This window comes from Mandrillus leucophaeus, unplaced genomic scaffold (genome assembly GCF_000951045.1).
Source record: "Mandrillus leucophaeus isolate KB7577 unplaced genomic scaffold, Mleu.le_1.0 Scaffold433, whole genome shotgun sequence".
In the NCBI taxonomy this organism is placed as follows: Eukaryota; Metazoa; Chordata; class Mammalia; order Primates; family Cercopithecidae; genus Mandrillus; species Mandrillus leucophaeus.
Window position 1 is genome coordinate 1,891,027 of NW_012104621.1, and position 13,699 is coordinate 1,904,725.

At 48.8% G+C, this 13,699-nt stretch overlaps 1 protein-coding gene across 1 annotated transcript in view; it reads right to left on the minus strand.

Annotated features, from left to right (window-relative positions):
* Positions 1–13,699, minus strand: part of GABBR2 (gamma-aminobutyric acid (GABA) B receptor, 2) — a 432,864-nt gene that overhangs the window by 105,915 nt on the left and 313,250 nt on the right. The window contains exon 9 of the mRNA XM_011993760.1: positions 5,523–5,603. Within this exon, the coding sequence (XP_011849150.1) occupies positions 5,523–5,603 (81 nt within the window). The remainder of the gene's footprint in view (positions 1–5,522; positions 5,604–13,699) is intronic.

A 13,699-nucleotide genomic window follows, 5' to 3' on the forward strand; every position in this document is an offset into this window, starting at 1 on the left:
TCTCAAGGCAAGGAGAATGATCACCTTCTATTTATTTACTTATTTTTAACTGAAATGAAGGCTCGAAGAGACTGAGCTTCTTTGCCTGTCTGCCAATGATCAGGCACATCTGCTTCAAGCCTATGTATCTTCCACATGACAGAGACTGAGTTCCCCATCACTGGAGGCATTCAAGCAGTGGGAATGTTGTATAGGAGAATCAGGGCTCTCTTCAACATGGAAGGTCGATGACTCAATGAAATCCAATATCTGTAAAATATACTGTCTTTTGGGTCACCTTTTTTAGGCTCCCTGAAAGGTAAATCCTGGAACATGAGGGCTGGGAGGTGTCAAGGCTAGGGTCAGGCTGGAAGAGAGTCCACATTCCCGTGTGTCCTTTGGTTCCTGCAGGTCCACAACCCTGCTGGTATATCCTGCAGGATTATGGACTGTGACTCCACTCTTAATTATATCAAGTTGAGTGACAGTCTAACGAAATGGCCTTTCCAGACCCATGACTTGGTGAAGTGAGCTACAATTGCAGGCCTTCACAGACGAAAAGGTTATTAAAAATCAGCCTCAAGAGTCTCAAAGTAGGGTCAAACTAGCCCTGAAAGTATTCTAGTAGGTTCTGGGAAATCATCTTCCTGCTTTTATAGGCACTGGCATTCCGCCAGAGAGATTATGAAGCCCTGGAGGATCGGGGACTGTATCTTATTCAACTTGGTTTTCCCCAGAGGACTTGGTAAAGCGCCTGGCAGATGCTCAGGAAATGCGCACTGAATACAACCGTATCTGTTACCCTGAAGACCAAATGGTAATTAATGTCTGCAAATGGGAAGGACAAGTCTCTCTTTCACTAGGTACGTTCTGAATGACAATTACGTCGTTAGAGTGAAGGAAGACCCCTTCCCTTCAAATCAGGTGCCAAAATATAAAACTCCAAAGCCTGAGCCCTTTATGTTGCATAGAAGCAGTGTGAAATTCAAGCACTTATCATTCCCCGAGATTCTTACAAATAGGCCTAATGAAGGCAGGGTCGGTGAGTTGGAGCGGCAGATGCTGAGTTTTCTCTAAGAACGGCAAAAACAAGGCTCTAATCACAGCTTCACTCAACTTCCTTCCCTGCTGCAAATTCGGAGCCATGTTTAGACTTCGGCAGTAACATGGATACTTTTTTTCTCTTAAGGGGAAAAAAGCCAATTCTCTAGTATTCATCCTCATCTACACGCGGTGTCATGAAAATCAGCCATGGCATCAGGGAGGAGCATGGAACCTGGAGCTGAAAGGGGTTCAGGCCTGAGGCGTGTACCCAACAGGATGCTAATACCTGCCTTACCTACGGCCAAGGGTGGCTCCCTAAGAATAGCACCTGCCTGAGACAAGGGGAAGAAGGCACGCAATTTATTTGGAAGGTGATCCTAGGATGCACTGTTAGTGGTGTGGGGGAGTGAGACAGGGAAGGGAGCCAGGACAAGGTGCATGAGTGAGCAGGTTTCTTCGTGGGCAACCGAGGTTCGGTCCCACTGTGGGAGCTCTGGGAAAAGAGCCAAACACACCTGGGAGTTGCCTCACCCAAGGGGAAAGGATGCTGGGGTATTTATCCTCCCGTTCTCATCCATCACTGACACAGGGCTGCTCCTGGAAGCATTAACTCCCTGGACAGCTCATCACACAGCTTGGACGGCCTATTCAATAATCCATCATGGTAGATAAGGCACCTCTGAAACCCTTTACATTTGGAAAACCAACTGTTGTGTTGATATGCACATGCCCCCTGCATTCTGGTGGCTCATTTCAGTCCTAAAACAACATAGGTCCCTCTATTGGAGCAAGAGGATCAATGTCTATTTAAAAAACATGTAGGCCAGGCGCAGTGGCTCACACCTGTAATCCCAGCACTTTGGGAGGCCGAGGTGGACAGATTGCGAGGTCAGGAGTTCGAGACCAGCCTGGCCAATATGGTGAAACCCCGTCTCTACTACAAATACAAAAATTAGCTGGGCATGGCGGCACACACCTGTAGTCCCAGCTACTCAGGAGGCTGAGGCAGAAGAATCGTTCACACCCAGGAGGCAGAGGTTGCAGTGAGCCAAGATCGTGCCACTGCACTACAGCCTGGGCAACAGGGTGAGACTCTGTCTCCAAAAAAAAAAAAAAAAAAAAAAAAAAAAGAGAGAGAGAGAGAGAGAGAGAGAGAAAGAGAGACAGCGCGAGAAATGTTCGGTGGATTAAGAGTTTGAACCATCTAAGAAATTTAGGGAAGTTGCCAGGTTTGAAAACAGCGAGGAACCTGCTGGCGTGGTTAATGTGAAGCCTTAAGCAATTCCATGTAAAGTAACATTTATAAGAAAAGTGGCATCAAGGGCCAAAAGTCTGGGCTAAAGCAGACACAAGGAGATGGAGGTAACATCATTTCTTGCTTCTGGAAGTGAAAGCTTACCATCTGGAAGCTTCTTCCCCCTCTGTCCATCATCCTTCCCCAAACACCTGGCTCAGGTGCCTTCTGGCTACCAAATGCAAGAATAGTCCTGGGGTGTCTGTGAGTTCCTGGCTGGAAACAAGCCCCCCTCTGGGCACTGATAAAGAAGACTGAGGTTTGGTTCACAGGTGATATGATCACTACTGGGTTTGGGGCCCATTGTGTAGAAACAACTCCAGAAAATTGACAACAGACAAGAGAAAGTTGTGTCCTTCTTACTCCTTCTTCTCTTCTTGCAAAATGATGGCTCTACAAGAGGTATCTTAAGACTTTGTGGACACCAAATGTTTGGTTTATCATGAGTATTAGTAACAGCAGAAGTCCTGAGTTTTCCTTCTTGCTTTTCATCTGGTCCATTCATTCATTATTCATGCATTCATTACCATTCACTCATTCATTCATCATTAATGATGATTAATCACAATTAATAATCAACTCCCATCTGTCAGGCTGGGACTGAGCACCAATGATACAAAGATGAAAAATACACTGTCCCTGCCTTCAGGGAACTTACACACTAGCCATAGGAAAAAAGAGAAAAGTACTAATAAGCAATCCTATTTATTGAATGCCTATGACAGTCTAAGCAAGATATAGAGATTTTCCCACTTGATCCACCCAACAGCCTCATGCATAGTTAAGATTATTCCCATTTGACAGAGGGGGCAATGATTTTCTAGGTGTTATGTGGCTCTTACAGCTAGTAAGTGGCAGAATTTGAACTCAGATCTGCCTAACCCTGAACCTTGTGCTCTAACCACTACACAAACTGCTGCCAGTGATGCTGGGGTCCAGGTGATGTGATAACATCAGACAGGACGCCTGAGCAGGGAGCAGAGTGCAGTCCTGCCTGACGGAGTCAGGAAATGCTACAGAAAGGAGGCGACAAAGGAGCCGAGTCTCAAAGGATGAGCAGAGGAGTTGGCTGTTGACCAGGAAGCTGAGAAGGAAAGGGCATCCTGGGCAGAAGGCACAGCATGAGCCAAGGCCCAGTGGTGTTTCAGGACAGTTGAGGAACTGTAAGCAGTTCAGCTGGGGGGATCTGAGAGAGAAGACAGAGAAGGGGGAAAGGGTCCTTTTACGGAAGACTTGGGGCCACAGCTCAGAGTGAGGTCCCGTCTCTCTGAGCAGTGGGGATGTGCGAGGCTCTGAGCAGAGGTGGCGTCGTAAGCCTGCCATGACAGCAAGGGCACTTTGACTGCTGAGGGCAGAATGGACTTGAGGAGGGAAGGCTAGCAGAGCAGTGAGAAGCCTCACTGGGGGCTGGTGCAGGGGTCTGAGTGAGAGCGGAACTCAGGCCAGGTGTGGATAGAAGGCCTGGGCTCTGCCCTGAACTGCCTGGCCTCTGTGTTCAGAGGCTGATTATTCACGGCCTGGGTAGTGGGGAAGGTCTGAGAAGCAGGGAGTAGGCCTGACACAGCTGCTTCCTGTGTTCTCTCGGCCTGGGGGCAGAGCCTGGGGCTGAAAGGCAGGGCCTGGACATCACCAATGAAGACCTGGTACCCTCTGACTGCTGTTTAGCAACTGTCCTGGCTACTGGTCCCTGCCCCACCAAATTCGTGCTTTTCCTGTCCGTTGTGCTTTGTGTCTTTTATTTATTTAGTGCTTCAATCTTTTTTCCAATGTGCAAACCCAGAGTCCTTGTTCAGTAAACCCTGATCTCCCCAGTCCAAGAGCAGACAGGCCGATCTAGGGGACCAGGGCTCTGGTGGTTAGAACAGGCTGTGTGAATTTGGGGAGTCACCCTTGAGGTAATATGTGACGATATGTCTGGTGACAGCTCCCTCAGTTGGGATAGGGAGGCTCACCTGAGTGTGGAGACCACTCTGGTTCTCAGAGGCTGACTGGAATTTTGCTTTGCAATGTTCTCAAGGCTGAATCCCTCAGATCCAGTGGAAACATAGGAACATGACAGAGTCTAATCAAAGGGTTTGTGGAAGAGCCTTCTCTGGTGCCCTTGCTTTCAAGAAGGAAAGTAAAAGCTCCTGGCACAGAAAGCCAATTTCTGCTGACCCAGTGGAATCAAAGTAACAATACCAGGGTGCTATGGATGTGGCAGCTTTCTCTATTGCTATTCAGTGACTAGACTGTTTGTCCATCCATCCATCCATCCACTGTCCATCTGTCTACTCATCCACTTACCCTCCTACCCATCTATCTATCCGCTTACCCACGCATCCAACCATCCACTTGATCAATTCATCCAGCCATCTACCCAGCCATCTGTCTACCCATCTACCTGTCCATCTATCCACTCACCCACCCACCCACCGACCTATGCATCTATCCAGCCATCTGCCCATTTACACACCCATCCATGCATCCACCCTACCATCCATCCATCCATCCATCCATCCATCCATCCATCCATCCATCCATCCATCCATCTATCCACCCACCCACCTGATCAATTCATTTTGTCATCAGATACCACCAAGTCTCCAACATGCGTCAGACCTTGGCAGGTGCCAGGAATTTAAAGTCAAATAGGATCCAGTCGGGGACTCATAGCTGAATCACCTAGTAATATCAATGTAAAGTGACAGTGGCCATAGGAGAGGCAGAGAAAAAAGACTGCAGAAGCAAAGAGAAGGGAGTCATTAGCTCAGTTGGATGGTAATTAAGGAAGACTGCACAAAAGAGGTGTCATTTGAGCTGGTTGTAGAAGCTGAAGAGGAGTTCTCTAGCAGAGGAGAAGAAATAATCTTCCAGGAAGAGCAGCAGATAGACAGGCCTTATTGTCAACCCAGTCAAACCCTTTGCCAGAGGAGAAGATAGACCTAAATTTAACAAGGCTACATTTAAAAAGAATTACCCCTGGCCATCCAATGGTTTAAACACCTCAGTGTACACTTCATACAAACTCTAGTGACCCATTCCAGGTACTGGAGCCCGTACAAGTGATTGGAGCCCTGTGCTCAGTGATTGAGTGTATGTGTTGAGGATGTACCCTTGACCCCAAAAAGCCAAGGATGCTGAGCTTGTCCCTAACCCTTAGACAATGTCCAGGCTTGGGAGCAACTGGGCAGGCCCCCTCCTCTGAGAAGCCCAACTGCCTTACCTTGGAACCTGATGGTGTCATTGATGATCTCCAGTGTGTCGGCCACAGCGTTGTACTCTCCCACCTTCACCTCCCTGCTGTCTGTGGGGAGCAAGAGACAGTGGCCAGTTAGACTGGGACTTGGGTTTGTGTCTGGGTGCTCCTATTCCAGGCTCTTGCTCTCCTCACAGGCCCTGGGTATATTCTTGCAGGCTTCCCTTTCTCCAATGCCTCTTCTGGTTAGAATCACAAAACTTCTAACCTGATCTAGGCTGGAAATTCTCTCGTACTGTCTCTGTCTCATCAACTGGTTGTCCATCCTTTGTTTCACACCTCAAAGATGGGGAGCCCAGGCTCCCTACAACTGTACTCTATCTGGTATCAAATTCTCCCTGGCCACTGAGCTGAACTGTCTTCCCATAACATTTCCCTGCTCTACTGGCTCTGCCCTCTAGAACCACACAGATCACTTTTGCTCCATCTTCCCTAGGATAGGCCCAGATACTCGAAGACAAAGACAGGTCATTCTGCTGACATCACCCCCCAACTCCTCTTTACACAACAGCACTTCAATCTCCCCGCTCCTTCACCCCGACCCCTCCTTGGGGTCCACAAAGTCAGTCTTTCTGTAGGATATAGACCCAAGGACTGACCAATGCACTTTAGGCATGATTTGGTCAGCAGTAAGTAGAGGGCACCATCCCCTCCCTCATTCTGGAGTTCACATTGCTATTATATGCATCCTCAGGTAGAATTAATATCTTTCAGAAGCCACATTGCTCTGCTGTGTCATACTAAGCACAGTCTCCTACTGCCCTTGGCTCCTTGCACTTGTTCAATGTGTTTTTAAACCCAAGTGATACATTCAAATTTACTCTCATCCTTCTTGCAGTTCTTGGTGGGTTTAGTTCATTGTTTTGGTCATTGTCAAGGATAAAGATGATGAGGACTGGCCCAGAGTGGTGGCAGAAGAAATGGAGAGGGAGATCAGATTTAAGTAAGGTTTCTTTTTTCCAGGTAAAATCAGAACAATTGAGCGATCAAATGGGAGATGAAAAAAAGGGGCACTAAGGTCATCCGAGGTTCCGGTGGGGATAAGGGGTTTCAGTTCCCATCCCTGGGTGGGCAACCCAGGAGAGGGGTCCAGATACAAGGGGAAGAATAACGAGTTCCATCTTGGATGTGCTGAGCGTGGGGTGCCTGTGGAGCATCAAGGCAGAGATGCTTTTGAGTCTAGAGCCGAGGGGAGAGGTATGGCTAGGGGGTGAGCTGGAGTCATTGGCATGGAAGCTGGGAATTAGAGTCGGAGGCAGGAATGAGACCCCCAGGGAAAGTGAGCCAAGTGAGAAGAGGAATGGACCAAGTGCAGACTCTGGAGGAGCCCTGACCCCTGGGGTGGGCAGAGCAGAGACTGGGAAGGGGTGGCCAGGACGCAGGAGCAGGGTGCTGGGAGGGAGTGGGCACCTTAGAAGCCAAGGAAAGGCACACCTTCACCACTAGCCGCAGTGCCACATGCCACAGAGAGGCTGGGAGAAGCCCCTTGAGCAGGGTCTGAGGATCTGGCATCTGGGAGGATACCGGCGGCCACAGATGAAGCAAATTCAGCGGAAGGTTGTGGTTAGAGGGATGGAACAAGGGGCAGTGAGTTTGAGGTCAGAGATAGGGCCCCCAGGGAAGAGCAGGCTTGAGAAGGGTGGGGAGCAGGTAGGAAGGGCTGGGGGCATTGACCAAGCCTCTATAGTGTGCTGGATCAGTGCTATTTTATGTACATTTTCTTACCTAGCTAAAACAGTGTGTGGAGTAGGTGGTCTCAGTCCCACCTTAAAGACAAGGAGACGGAGGCTCAGACAGCTTGTGGCTTTGCCCAGGGCCCCAGTGGTAATAAGAATAGAGCCCAGACTCAAACCCTGGACATTTTCCACAGCCCATGCTCTTCCCTGACAGGGGGCTGCCTCAGTGGGATTCCTGAGAGGTGACAGTTTGTGCCGAGTGCCCACTCCATGGACCACTTGTGCCTCCTGAATGTGGGAAGCACAAAGAGAAGGATCATCCACCCATCCCCAGACGAAGGCCTCTGTGAAGTGCAGGTGGGAGCTGCAGACCCTGGCCAGCAAAATGCCTAGAGGTTACATAGGAATTTCAAGGCGTACCCTGAGGAAATGCCTCCTGGGGCTCTAGCTTTAAGTGAATTTCTTTGCAGAAATGCAGGTGCGCTGCTGGTCCCTTAGAAACATTCAGAAAACAGAACAGGGAATCCCCTGAGCCACACTTCTGCCTGTGTTCCTCTGACCGTGGGTGGTGGAAACGGGCTGTAAAAGTCACTTCCTTCTCCCCACAAGGGTCCCCGCCATTTAGGGGGCATCACACTGCGCAAGCGGCTGTCGCTTGCCTGGGTCACCCGGCCCCTAAATGTCACATTAGCAGAATCTGCTGGGGGCTCCAGCATCCCTGCGCTGGCCTTTTGAAGTCCTGAGCCCTGCAGATGCCCCAATCAGGTCCTGCTGCTCAGAGGAGGCCCTGATTTATTTATTTGATGCACGGAGGCAGCGTATGAAATATGCAGGTTGATCAGAATCAATCAAGAGTGGGGAATGGTGTGGCTGGCACCCCACCGCACCCCGGCCACACAGCCTGCTCCTCTGACTCACACGCCCTGCTGTATGCACCGTCCCACGGCACTGAAATAATACTCAGCTTCCCACTGACCGTAATCATCATAATCTCTCCCTGGGGGCAGTGTTGGAGGCTCACAGGCGCTTCACAAGTTCCTGCATTTAATGCTCACGGCAAACCATGAATTGGGCATAATTCATCCTGGTCTAAAGAGGCAGGAGGAGCCTCAAATAGGTTAAGTACCCACTCAGAGCCACATGCTCAGCAGTGACCCAGCGGGCTACTGAACATGGGCCCCCTAGTTCTGAATTCAGCATACTTTTACCCCCATACTGAGCAGGGCTGCCGATCATTCAGCCCACATTTGTTGAGTGCCTACTGCGTGCCGGGCTCAGCTCACGGTATTTCATGATAAAGAATCTCTCAAAAGCAGCACTGCAGGTGGTGGGAAGTTAAAGTCATTCCCATGTCCTCGAGCCAGGTGGCCTTGGACATCCTGGATGCTGGAGAGATGTCTATACTAAATCCTCTAGTTTTATCATTTCATTCATTCATTCAACAAACATTACTAGACACCCATTATGTGCCAGGCTCTGTGCTAGGGGCCAGAGATATAGAGATCCTTTTTTTTTAAATCACAATTGCAGACCTTGCATGACTGTATCTGTAAACTGGGAACTTTAGAATTGATAAGAGGGTTAAAAACGAGAATATATGCCAAGTTCCTAGCTTGGAACCTAATTCATGGTAAGTGTCCAATAAACTATAGTTATTTTATTCATGATGAAAGTAACTGTGGGCTCTATGTGAGGTCCCCAAGCACTCTTCATATTTTCTTCCTGCCATCTGTTCCCCACCTCCACTTGGGAGGTAGCTTTCCTTCCCTTTACCAAGTTAACCTGTCCAAGCCCTACCCGCCTCTTCCAGGAAGCCTTCCCTGAGTACTGTTCCTCCCATCCCAGTGTCCTAGTTGCTGTGGACTCAGGGCTCCGTGCATGACAGCTCTTCATGTTGAAGCCATGTCCTATGTGCGTCCAGGGCTTCTGATTCCTGCTGGTCAGCCTTGCTTCTGTTGTCCCAGGCAGTATAAAGTTTCATCCCCTGCACTCTGCTCAGGGTGCCTCCCGGGTCTGCAGATGGAAGGACTGTGTCCCCTGTATTCACCCACAGTCCAGCCAGGCGGTGACCATGATAGGCACACAGCCCTCTCAGCTCTTGGGCTTGTTGTTAACTCCTGTGCAAACAAGGTCAACCGGTCTATATCCAGTCTGTATCCAATCTTATTTGGGGTGTAATAACTGCCAGGGGTAGACTTGTCTTCTCACTTGGTTCTGGCTCCAAACTGGGGGAGCCAGAATGTGTCCTTTAGAATTTGATTGTTGTTGAAAATACGCACACTGAGACACAATGTATAACTCTGGGGGATGAAACAAAAGATGATCTTGGCTCAACAAAAATCAAAGATTCTATAAACGTACTTAATTATAGGACATCCCTCCCACACTCAGGCATAGGAAAGAGCTAGGAGACAGAAGCCTCAGAGCTGGTGCTGGCTTTGCGGTCACTCTGTGAGTAGCCCTGGGGAAGTCCCATCCCCCACCTGGGTCTTGCTAAGTGAGGGGGCTGCAAGGGAGATCTCTGTGGCCCCCAACTCCTGTTCAATGATTCTGCAACTGCTTGGAAAGGTCCTCCTCATTCCAAGCTAAAACCTGCTCTGTGTGACTTCCCCTCATGGGTCCTGGCTCTGTGCTGGGGCCCCAGGTCACTTTGGCTCCTGCTCCTGACTGTCCTTCGGACTTGGAACCTGGCGACCACGGGCCTCAACTCTACTCTTCCCCAGGATGAACAGCTATTTCTCAGGAAGTGATTTTTCACTTTCACCCCATCCTAATCTGCTTCCTCTCCCTCTCCCAGCAGCACCCCTCAGCAGCACAGAACCGAGACGGACTTTGTGCTCTACTGTCACAAACAATATGCCATTGCCACATTTTTCATATGTTTAGTTAACTGACCTTCGTTTTGAGATGTTTAACAGGCTAGGTGGACACTGAGCAAATACCCTGGGGTGTAATAACTGCCAGGGGTAGATGTGTCCATGATCTAGGCAAACTGGCCCAAGGGCAAGAGCTAAGTACCTGAGGGGACCCAGGTCATACACAATAGGCTATCGGCCCTGGGAGTGCTTTTTCTCTTCTTGGCGACCTCCCTTAGGTCCTTCAGAATTCATCTCGGGGCCAGGTGTGGTGGCTCATGCCTGCAATCCCAGCACTTTGGGAGACTGAGGTGGGCAGATCATGAGGTCAGGAGTTCAAGACTAGCCTGGCCAACATGGTGAAACCCCATCTCTACTAAAAATACTAAAATTAGCCAGGCGTGGTGGCACGTGCCTGTAATCCCAGCTACTTGGGAGGCTGAGGCAGGAGAATTGCTTGAACCTGGGATGGAGGTTGCAGTGGGCTGAGATTGTGCCACTGCACTCCAGCCTGGGCAACAGAGCAAGACTCCACCTCAAAAAAGAAAAAAACAATTCATCTCAGATGCCACTGCTTTCAGATATCCTTCGTAGTTTCTGCCAGGTAGACCTGAGTGCCCTCCTCTGAATGCCCACAGCTGCCTGTGCCATCCCTTATCATGCATCGCACCTTGCTGTTGTCTGTGTCTGCTGCTCATTGCACTGGGTGGGCTGTGGGCTCCCTGAGGGCAAGGATCGCATCTTACTCCACTCAGCCCCACCAACCTCCATACCCAACCGGTGCTGCCCAGCACCTGGCAGGTAGGGGGTCACTTCCTAGGAGTGACAGGAAATGATTGTTGAGAAACTTCAAAAGCACAAACCTTAGGACAAAAACCAAAAGCGTTTATCTACATCAAAATTAAGAACTTCTGCTCAGTCAGGACTTGAAGTGAGTTTACAGACAAGTGACAGAATGGGAGAAGATACTTGCAAAGCCTAAAGCCAATAAGGGATTGCTGTCTAGATTACATAAGGAGCTTCTGCAGACCGACAAGAAAAAGACAGTAACTTCAAAGTAAAAATGGTCAAAGAGCTGGGTGCGGTGGCTCACACCTGTAATCCCAGCACTTTGGGAGGCTGAGACAGTGGGAAGATCTCTTCAGGCTACGAGTTTGAGACCTGCTTGGGTAACATAGTGAAACTCCCACCACCAGGAAAAAAAAAAAAAAAGCTAGCCAGGCATGGTGGTGCACGCCTGTAGTTCCAGCTACTCGGGAGGCTGAGGTGGGAGGATTGGTTAAACCTGGGAGTTCAAGGCTGCAATAAGCTATGATCGTGCCACTGTACTCCACCCCAGGCAACACAGGGAGACCCTGTCTTTTTTTTTTTTTTAAAAAAAAAGGTCAAAGGATCAGAACAGACAATTAACAAATGACCAATAAGCACAGAAAGAAATGTCCAAACTCATTAGGAATCAGAGAAATGATACTTAAAGTCACAATATGATATTACTTTATACTTTTAGACTGTCAAAAAATGAGGGATCCAGGAAATCCCAAATGTGGGTGGTGGGTAGGGACACAGGAATCCTCTGCCAGTGGGCATGGATATGGGCATGGCCATTCCGAAGAGCAACCTGGCAGGTTTTGGGCATGTTCAATGCGCACGCAGCTTTTGACTCAGCAATTCTGCCCTTGGAAACCTGTCCTAAGGAAATTCCCAGTTGGATCCATAAAGGGACATGTATAAGGACATTTACTATTTGTGAGGGTGGAGAGTTGAAAGTGACCTGGGTGTCCGTCCCAGGGGCCTCGATGGGTGAAGTGATAGATGCACCCCGCCGTGGCTCCTGCAGGGAGCGGGGAGGAGCCATGCCTAGAGGCACACCCAGGACCATGGAGATGTCTTCAGAAACAAAGTGCTGAGTGGAAAAAACAAAACTGAACAGAGAAGATACCTAAGCCAGTGGCACTGATGTACGTGGCAACACGCATCTTGTAAGCACACATACAAACACAATATGGGGTGTTTGCCTTTCCCTGGGGGAGGTAGGAGTGGGATATGGGAATAAATGAGGGAAATAAGGGGGATAAATGGATACACAAAGGGACTTTCACGGACCAATGACAATGACTGCCCATGAAATGAGGTGTGTGAATTGTGTCCTAAAGAAGCGCAACTGCACTTTTCTCAAGAAATTCCTGGGGGGAGAGTGTAAATCTGGGGTCATTGTTAAGAGTGCCCAGGAGAGGAGAAGGAAGCCAACAGTTGTTATGACCCTTCTCTGTGCCAGTCACTGAGACAGGAACATCATAGCCTCACATCATCAAGTTCTCAGTCACTCTCAAGGCAAGGAGAATGATCACCTTCTATTTATTTACTTATTTTTAACTGAAATGAAGGCTCGAAGAGACTGAGCTTCTTTGCCTGTCTGCCAATGATCAGGCACATCTGCTTCAAGCCTATGTATCTTCCACATGACAGAGACTGAGTTCCCCATCACTGGAGGCATTCAAGCAGTGGGAATGTTGTATAGGAGAATCAGGGCTCTCTTCAACATGGAAGGTCGATGACTCAATGAAATCCAATATCTGTAAAATATACTGTCTTTTGGGTCACCTTTTTTAGGCTCCCTGAAAGGTAAATCCTGGAACATGAGGGCTGGGAGGTGTCAAGGCTAGGGTCAGGCTGGAAGAGAGTCCACATTCCCGTGTGTCCTTTGGTTCCTGCAGGTCCACAACCCTGCTGGTATATCCTGCAGGATTATGGACTGTGACTCCACTCTTAATTATATCAAGTTGAGTGACAGTCTAACGAAATGGCCTTTCCAGACCCATGACTTGGTGAAGTGAGCTACAATTGCAGGCCTTCACAGACGAAAAGGTTATTAAAAATCAGCCTCAAGAGTCTCAAAGTAGGGTCAAACTAGCCCTGAAAGTATTCTAGTAGGTTCTGGGAAATCATCTTCCTGCTTTTATAGGCACTGGCATTCCGCCAGAGAGATTATGAAGCCCTGGAGGATCGGGGACTGTATCTTATTCAACTTGGTTTTCCCCAGAGGACTTGGTAAAGCGCCTGGCAGATGCTCAGGAAATGCGCACTGAATACAACCGTATCTGTTACCCTGAAGACCAAATGGTAATTAATGTCTGCAAATGGGAAGGACAAGTCTCTCTTTCACTAGGTACGTTCTGAATGACAATTACGTCGTTAGAGTGAAGGAAGACCCCTTCCCTTCAAATCAGGTGCCAAAATATAAAACTCCAAAGCCTGAGCCCTTTATGTTGCATAGAAGCAGTGTGAAATTCAAGCACTTATCATTCCCCGAGATTCTTACAAATAGGCCTAATGAAGGCAGGGTCGGTGAGTTGGAGCGGCAGATGCTGAGTTTTCTCTAAGAACGGCAAAAACAAGGCTCTAATCACAGCTTCACTCAACTTCCTTCCCTGCTGCAAATTCGGAGCCATGTTTAGACTTCAGCAGTAACATGGATACTTTTTTTCTCTTAAGGGGAAAAAAGCCAATTCTCTAGTATTCATCCTCATCTACACGCGGTGTCATGAAAATCAGCCATGGCATCAGGGAGGAGCATGGAACCTGGAGCTGAAAGGGGTTCAGGCCTGAGGCGTGT